The sequence below is a fragment of the Ptiloglossa arizonensis genome, chromosome 11, assembly GCF_051014685.1.
Source record: "Ptiloglossa arizonensis isolate GNS036 chromosome 11, iyPtiAriz1_principal, whole genome shotgun sequence".
In the NCBI taxonomy this organism is placed as follows: Eukaryota; Metazoa; Arthropoda; class Insecta; order Hymenoptera; family Colletidae; genus Ptiloglossa; species Ptiloglossa arizonensis.
Window position 1 is genome coordinate 3,195,155 of NC_135058.1, and position 8,439 is coordinate 3,203,593.

General features: G+C 27.9%; 3 protein-coding genes across 4 annotated transcripts; 1 reads left to right on the forward strand and 2 right to left on the reverse strand.

The window, feature by feature from the left end:
• Window positions 1-376: 376 nt before the first annotated feature.
• On the forward strand, window positions 377-6,467 carry Zmynd10 (zinc finger MYND-type containing 10). Its single transcript, XM_076322907.1, is given in 13 exon segments — window positions 377-919; window positions 1,060-1,413; window positions 1,482-1,583; window positions 1,654-1,749; window positions 1,824-2,049; window positions 2,124-2,411; window positions 4,518-4,643; window positions 4,704-4,990; window positions 5,083-5,288; window positions 5,371-5,540; window positions 5,604-5,741; window positions 5,820-6,049; window positions 6,125-6,467. Coding segments are annotated over 13 exon segments (2,424 nt in total). The 5' UTR covers window positions 377-806; the 3' UTR covers window positions 6,213-6,467.
• Window positions 2,558-4,348, reverse strand: LOC143152894 (endoribonuclease Arlr). The gene is made up of 7 exons (XM_076323490.1): window positions 4,307-4,348; window positions 4,060-4,119; window positions 3,832-3,898; window positions 3,696-3,710; window positions 3,438-3,600; window positions 2,936-3,368; window positions 2,558-2,879 (listed from the first exon to the last, which is right to left on the reverse strand). Exons 1-7 carry the CDS (start codon window positions 4,346-4,348, stop codon window positions 2,640-2,642), a joined length of 1,020 nt encoding a protein of 339 aa, XP_076179605.1. The 3' UTR covers window positions 2,558-2,639.
• Window positions 6,360-7,675, reverse strand: Rps12 (ribosomal protein S12). 2 transcript variants are annotated; one of them, XM_076322904.1, is made up of 5 exons: window positions 7,595-7,675; window positions 7,425-7,461; window positions 7,045-7,179; window positions 6,679-6,883; window positions 6,360-6,460 (listed from the first exon to the last, which is right to left on the reverse strand). In XM_076322904.1, the coding sequence occupies exons 2-5, from the start codon at window positions 7,439-7,441 to the stop codon at window positions 6,392-6,394; spliced, it is 426 nt and encodes a 141-aa protein (XP_076179019.1). In that variant the 5' UTR covers window positions 7,442-7,461; window positions 7,595-7,675; the 3' UTR covers window positions 6,360-6,391. The 2 variants fall into 2 exon arrangements, with proteins under 2 accessions (XP_076179019.1, XP_076179020.1); XM_076322905.1 differs by lacking the exon at window positions 7,595-7,675 and adding an exon at window positions 7,524-7,542.
• Window positions 7,676-8,439: the final 764 nt, after the last annotated feature.

Sequence of the window (8,439 nt, forward strand, 5' to 3'; positions counted from 1 at the left end):
ACTGTTAGCCTACTATTCTGACCGACAACTAAATAAGAAGCTGTCGAAAATTCCCTAGGCCACACCTGCAAATTTACCTACTTGGAATGAAATCTAACCATGCAATTAATACTCAAGTCAGTTAGTCTCTTGATCTTTGTTGTATAAACATGACCAGATAGTGAAATAGAAGTCATGAATGTTATTCTTCCGTGAGATTATACATTTTTAAAATATGTAATTTCTTTTAAATAATTACACGTTATCCTTATAAATATGCTTGTTTATCTCCTCATTCGTGTCGCAGAATATTTAACTTCGATTACGATACTGAAATTTATATTTATTTGTTCTAACTAATGATTCAAGTAAATGACATGTAAATTATCTGTTCGATAGATAAAAAATAAACATCGTGTAAGAATTTTGTGCAATATGTATTTTATTCTTTAACGTATATACGTAATCATTTTTATATCCAATGTGCAATATGCGTCGTACATATATGCTTTGCCGCAGTTGTATTAATAATGAATATAAATATGTTTATCGTATCGAAAAGATAGTAAATTTAGATTTCATAGAAGTATCTGGGGGATAAATTCAAATTCTACCAATGACATTTTGGGCTTGCGCTATGTTATCACACGTGCGTAACCTTCTTGAGCATGAGCTTCTTTTGACTAGACAATTGCATCTAGCTTTGTTAAGAAAGGAACGGTTAAATGACATTGACATTTAAATTTATTTAAAAAGTAATCAGTCTAATGTAAATCCATTTAGATCGGGGTTTTTGTATCTATTGTTTATATCATTTTTCCGTCAAAATGAACGTTATGTGCGCAATATGTAAGAATTATTTGGTGCAATCAGATGATATTTTTCACACCCAATGTGCACACGTATTTCATTATCGATGTTTGACACAATGGCTTGAAAGGTAAACAAATTTTTTACAAATAATCCAAAAGAAACTGTCACAAAATATTATCGTTTTAACTTATGACATATATTAATTTATTAATTGATTTCAGTTTGTCATGGAACAGTAATTATAGTAATAGTACGTTTTATTTCCAGATCAAATAGCTGCCCCCAATGCAGGGGGGAGGTCACGCAAAATAAAATATATAGACTTTATTTCACATTTTCAAATAATGAACCTGTTGAACCTCAAACTTGCACTACAAAAGAAAAAATAGATAGTCTAAACTTTAAACTTTTGCTGAAAGAAAAAGACATGCAGTATTATACTTCAAAAACTATTACTTTAGAGAGACAAAATGCTGGTCTTAAACAAGAGGTTCGAAAAGTAGAAAGTGAGATTAGAAGAAAAAATTCAACAATATACGAGCTGAGAGAAGAATTAAAGTGTTGCGATGAGTTAAAGAAAGAAATTGCTCAATTAAAAAATAAAATCGAAGATCTTAAACCGTATGTAATTCTTGAATACAAAATTATTGTATTGTTCATATTTGATATTTATTTATTTTCTCTTTTAGAATAGAAACATTAATACATGGTCCTATGTGCAGTGTTAATAGAATGATTAGTGATACTAAAAATCCAGAAGTACTTATTAAGTATATTTCTGTCATGAAAAAGTAAGTAATATATAATAAAATGTTTCTAAAATTAGTAATTAAATAATATTGTTATTTGTATGGTCTGTAGAGAGTTACTTGTAAATTTTGATAAACGCAAACAATTACGAATGACTGTTAAAAGACTTAGAGAAGAACTTGCATCAAAGGAACAGTCGAAACAATTGTAAGATAAGAAACTATTATTATGTCAATAATTAATAAAAACACTATTTAAACCTATACAATTTATTTTTATAGGGAATTACAAGAAAAGTTAGCATTTACCGAAAGTGAATGTATATCTTTACAAAAGCGAGTTGGTGAATTAGAAGAAGTACTTGGTATTAGTGAAAATTATAATAATGTGTCAGAGCTTCAACAAGCTGAAATTCAGAGTAATGTTGGTGAAAATAGATCAGTTGAAAGGAATGACCAAGAAACATCAAGTGGAACTCTTACACATACTAAAAGGAAAAAGGAAGAGGTTTGAAACAGTATTTAAATTAAAAACAGAAATTATTAAATATAAAAGTTAATTATATTCATACAAATTTGTAGATGTCTGTATGCAGTACAAAAAATACTGAAGATAAAATGCTTAGTTTTCAATTAAACAATGATTCTAATGATGAAGAAAATCTAAATTGTAATTCATCCAATGATTCTTCAACAACTTCTAAAAGATCCAGAAGGTCCATAGATGATACAAATACTTCAAGTAAAAGTGATAATAGTAAGTTAACAAGATATACTATACCAAAGAAGAAAAGAGAAAGCAATATGAGAAAGAAAACATCTCCTATAGAAAACAAGCAGGAAGCATGCATTATTGATTTAACATAAAAAGTTCCTACAAGCATTGCACTTTTACTTTTTTTTTAATTTTTAATTATTTATATCCTAGAAAATAAACTACGTCTTACCATGATAAAGCTTTACAATGATTGAGATTGTGTTTTCTATTCTTAAAAATTTTAATTACATCTTACCATGATAAAGCTTTACAATAATTTAGATTGTGTTTTTTCGTAAATAAACTATTTTACTTTTATATGTTGTAGTGATTAATTTTATTCAATTTTTTGAAATAATCGGAAAGGCAGTTGCAACAAACTTTTTATTATTACTTTGCAACACATATGTTTGAATACCAAATTTCAATCCAGTAAAAGAAATTTTACACCTTCTGTTCGGACGTGTAAAGAAGCAAAGTGTGTAAAGTGCCATTTCTAATTCGGGCATTGTTCCAATAAACATTGTCGACATTTTACGTTTTCCGTTATAAGTAAAATATGTTTCTAAAATGGCAGCTTTCTGAAAATATTCTACATTTTAAATTATTCTTATTTTATATTCATATGTTTACTTACTCCAGCAAATTCCTTCTTATGAGAAAATCCAAGGTAATTAATTTTATTTGATAATTCTCCAAAGGAAAAGAAAATCCAATTGTGAAGTCCTATAATACCTTTACGTGGCTTTCTTTCCCCTATAAATACATGTTCAAATCCAGAACTGCTATTTATCCCCTTGCCTCTAGAATATGGATGAAACCAAATTTCCTTCAAAATGTTTTGGTGACTTTGCAAATCATTTGCAAAGAAACCTTTTATGGATAAAAAGTGCATAACATGTAACATTGCATCTGTTTTCATTATATTATTAATAAATTCATTCTCTTCTATGTCTTCTTGCTTTGTTACCATTTCTAACTGATCTGTATTCAACTCATAGTTATCAAATAACTTTATGAGAGATTCTGTTGTTATTGTTAAAAATGTATCGGATAATATATTTAATAACCTGCAGTAGTAAAGCTAAATTTATATAAAAAATGTATTAAATAAAGAAACAAATTTTGAGAAACAATACCTTTCAGGAGCATTGTCAGTCAAATTCTTTGAAGTTGTCTGCCCTTGATATTTTATGGATAGATGATTATATAATTCGTGAGAAGATTTGTTAAATAATTCTTCAGATATATTTAATAATTCTATATCACTTATCAGAGACACATTTGAAAGAATCTTAGACTCTATACATGTGTCAAATGGAATAAATGAAATAAATTATAATTTTTCATATATGTATACATGAGCACATATGTATATGTATTTATTTTTCAATTACCTTCTACTTGATAAACTGTCGAGATATACAAAATTATTATAATCAAAATGATGAAAGTACAAAAAGAGTCACACACAATTTTATTTAACATTTTTTTAAACAGTTTAACAATTTTCTCGTTGTAGGTTAAGTTTACTGTTTACTTTTAGATTAATAATTTTACATTTGTTCAGACAATATTTTATAAATGTAACATTAAATTGCTTAGAATAAAGGCAGATTATATGGAAATGTTCAAATACATTGAAATTTTATTTCGAATTGTAAAAGTGGAATAATTTGTATAATGTACAAATTACGGTATGAAAATGATATAGGAATGAATAATTTTAAATATAAAAAATAATGACTTTCTATTAATTACAAAATTCCATGATGTGAAATTCAATATGACAAAAAGACATAAAAAGAAGATAATACCAAACTAAAAAATTGTCTTATAAAATAAATATAATATACCTACTGATAAACATCTTTTTCACTTCTTTATACTCGTGTTTTAAAAATATAATTCAAAAAGATTAATGTTAATAATTGCTGATTGCATTATATCGTCAAAGATATCGATTAAGAAATTTTGTTTACAAATGGTCGACGTTCATTTACGATACCCCTTTTCTTATCATAAAAATGTCAAGTCGCATAGAATACATAATTTCACCATGGGAAGCCGAAACATACGTACAAACATTACAAATTTCCGAACTTCAAGATATAGGAACAAAGGGGTAAATTTCTTACAAATATTAGTAATATATTTTTTAATACATAAATATAATTATCAATTGTATAGTCTACATTGTTTTATCTACTTATATAAAGACACATATCATTTTTAGTTGGCTGGAATTTCATAAAAGACTGATATTATTAAATCAACAAAGTGTTTTAGAAATTAATGCTATGCGTGAAGAAACTATCAAAGAATTGTTTATTTCTTTTAAAAAGGTAATATGTATCCTTCTCTCACATGTAGTACTTTATATTTAAATCCCTTTTATTTTGTAGATACCAATTCTTGTACATGAAGCTATTCAAATTGATATATGGAAGCATAAAGTATTTCCATTATTGATAGAAATAAATGCAGAACCACAAAATACATTTATACTTTTCACTGTATTTTACCATGAAGATATAGCTGTTTCATTGTTGGAAAATGTATTATTTCATTGTGAAAGTGCTGAAACTATTGATGATTTAGTTCTTGATCTTGTTGATTACTCAGTTAGATGTGTTTCTAAACTTCTAGACATACAAGACATTGAAATTTATGAAAATGTAAAAAGCCCTAAGTGAGTTGTCATTAGAATTTGACTTCTGTTTTATTCTTGTTTTAAATAATATGTATTATAAATTGTATATCAACATAATTATTTATTATTAGTTCTTGCCTCGAAGAAATATTAGAGAAAAAGAAAGAACTTGAATTTGACATTGGCATGCGTTGCATTTCAATTCTCCGTTATTTGGCGGAATTTTCGAATAATTTGCCACTTTATGTATTATCCCGAATGTTAAGCACGCACGATGTACCTTATCTCCTTGTTCAACTTATTGAAAGTCACCCATGGAAGAAAGAAAATACGGAAGGTAATTTCGCGTATATTACACACTCTTTAAAATAACACAAGGTAGAATAAATTAAAATATTTTAAATAAAATTATTTTTGAGGCGAAAATATGATATATAATGGTGGTTGGAAAAAAGTAAAGTCAAACGACGAAGGAAAAGTTTCTAAAATCGAAGGCCAAGTTTGGTTGGGTTTACGAGAATTATTACTTAATCCAAAGTGTGCACCATACTATGAAATTACTGAACATAGATTATCTCATTTATTAAAGGTAGTTTATATTTATTAATGGATATGTAACTAATATACAAAAGTAATTTATTATTTACATCAGTTACAGAAATATTTACTGGAAAGTGTATTAGATCAAATTTCTCCTCTTATAGAATTAAGAAGATGGTTAAGTTATTTAAATATATCATCCTCTCATTGCAAGGCACCAAGAGGAGTAAATGTAGAACTTATACCACAGGTTAAAAATTATTAATTTGACGATAATATAAAACTCATTCAAATATACAGTAATAATTCTAACTAATATTTTTGTTAGATAAAAACATCAATAATGGAGAAATATCATAAAAAGTGGAAAAAATTAGCGAAACATCAATCAAAATTTATATATACAACAGGTGCAGATGTTATAAACGCAGCACAAATTTTAAGCGATGCATACGATTTAGATAAATTGGACTGTATCGATGTTAAAGAATGCATTCTATGTCAGGAGGTAGCAAAGAAACGTTGTTCTAAATGCAAAGAAGCTTGGTACTGTGGAAGGTATACAAAATTTTCTTTTACATCATTGTGAAATACAATACATACTCTAACCAAAAGATTATTAATATATTATAGAGAATGTCAAGTAAAAGATTGGGAGAAACATAAAGCAATCTGTGATAAGATAACGAAAAACGCAGATTACGAGCAAAAACAGATTTAAAATATTATATTATACAAATAAATGTTTAAATAAGTTTCCAAATCCCTTTTTTAATACGTAAGATAGTTTCATTTTCAAATTTTAATAATATTTATTTAGGTATTATACAAATAACATAATACATAAGGATTAAATAAACTATACGTATGAAATTATGTAGAATATTTTATTAAAATGTTTTAGTGTACAGAACTTAGCTTGACGTATTCCATGACTACGTCCTTTGCAGGAGTATCCTCCCCAAAGTCCTAAAAGTAACAAATACTGCTTCATGCGAAAGAAATTGTATAACAATGAAGTATAGAAATTACACTATTAAAATCAGGAAGGCAATAATTACAGCACAATTTGTTAATTATACGGGTATTCTCAGTAGAGGGAGCCTATAGTTTCATCATACAAAATTGTTGCATTTGCAAATTGTAATTTATTCAACTGAATTTTAAATATTATAAACAATTCATACCTTTATAACAACGCAGGAACACCCAACAACTTTTCGAGCCTTACCGGCACTGTCAATTTTGCAAAGACCAGCCCATTCACCCAGTTTCTTATTATTGTCTACCTTAATCAATGAAATTTGATGTTCGTTGCACAATGCTTGAACCAGTTTTTTGTACATGGGTTCGTCACAATTTTCAGCCAAGATACAAAGCATAGCTTGTCTCCTGAAACACAATAGACTAGATAAATACAAGGAACTAATACTATGCTTAAAGAAAATACTAATCACTTTGTTTATTCATAAAACAAGTATTGTTAAATGAATAGCACCAGTATATCATTGAAATATGAATTTTTGTTACTATGCTTCTTGCAGTAAACTTACTTGTCTAAAGCTTTGGCTGCTTCATGAAGACCATGTACAACACCATCGTGGATAAGAGCATTTTTAAGAACTTCTTGTAGTGCTGTAGTTACATCTATTGCACCTCCTGCTGTTATGGCAGAAGGCGCATCATCGCTATAAAACGAACAACAGTTAAATTCGATTTTACTTAATTGTTCGTACAAAATTCTTGACACATAAAAATTAAGGTTATATGTCGACTTTGTATACGTCAATATTTCTAACACCTTTGTAATTATTGTAATTTCCATAATAAACACAATAGATGTAATTAATTTTAATTTTGTTATTTACTTATTAAAAAACTTGCTTAACGATACAAAGAATATGTTTTTAATTATTACACAAAACATACTTACATTTCTACGTCCGACATGTTTCTGGTGAATTGGAGAGCTAAAATAATTAGAGAATGTTAATGATTGTGCCTTTTGGTTTACATTTTGTAACTTTCTCACGTAAAAGAATGCAGATGACACTACAATAATCCGATATCTATAGCATCACTTTTCAGCGTGCTTCCATTTACCTTTTCTTATGAAGAAAGAGAAATGGCGCTTACTTGACCATGCGGTCCTTTGGTTAGATTTATACCAGTTTTGATTGGTTCTCTAGATGCGTGGCGACATCTGTGTGACAGTTTAAAATTTAATTTCTAGACAGAAAAAGCATTATAAAGAACAATCGATTATTGATGGAAGAGATGTAAAGGAGGCAATTATTTACTGTTTTTAGTTTCCTATCGTATCTTAAATTTATTAGACATAACACCGAATAAAAATAATTTAAAATGAAATATTTTATCTATTTAATTAACTTTTATTAGCTAGGTATTTCCTTGAACGAAGAGGATTTAGTCCTTCTTAATAATGTGATTATATGAACTTCTTAAGCGTTACATTAAAAGGATACGTTGCAAGAAAGTGAGTTTTAAGACCATCTAGCTTTTTTGGTTTACTCGATAATTCTCCATTCTGATTACCATTGCTTATTGTATAAGTAAGTTCGAAGCTAGTTCAAACGGTCGATTACCGTCGTTTGGTCAAAACCACTGATATTTTATGTGGTCGGTATATCAGTTAATTCTCGTTGTACTTAGTTATAACTTTTCCCGCTAAAAGCGCTGCAATCTTATTCGATTTTGAATCGATAATGTCGATTGTAACACGAAAATGGTGAGAGATTTCAGAACTCATCGAATTGTAGAAGAGAAAGTTTCATTGAATGTCCGCTTTATCCTATACCTTGTTTGCAATACAATGATTATATATATCACGAGAAAAGACAACGCATAGAAAACATTGGAGAAACATACAAGTTAAAACGTTACCAATTTATAAGTACAATGCGTATAAAAAAGTTTCACATTATCGA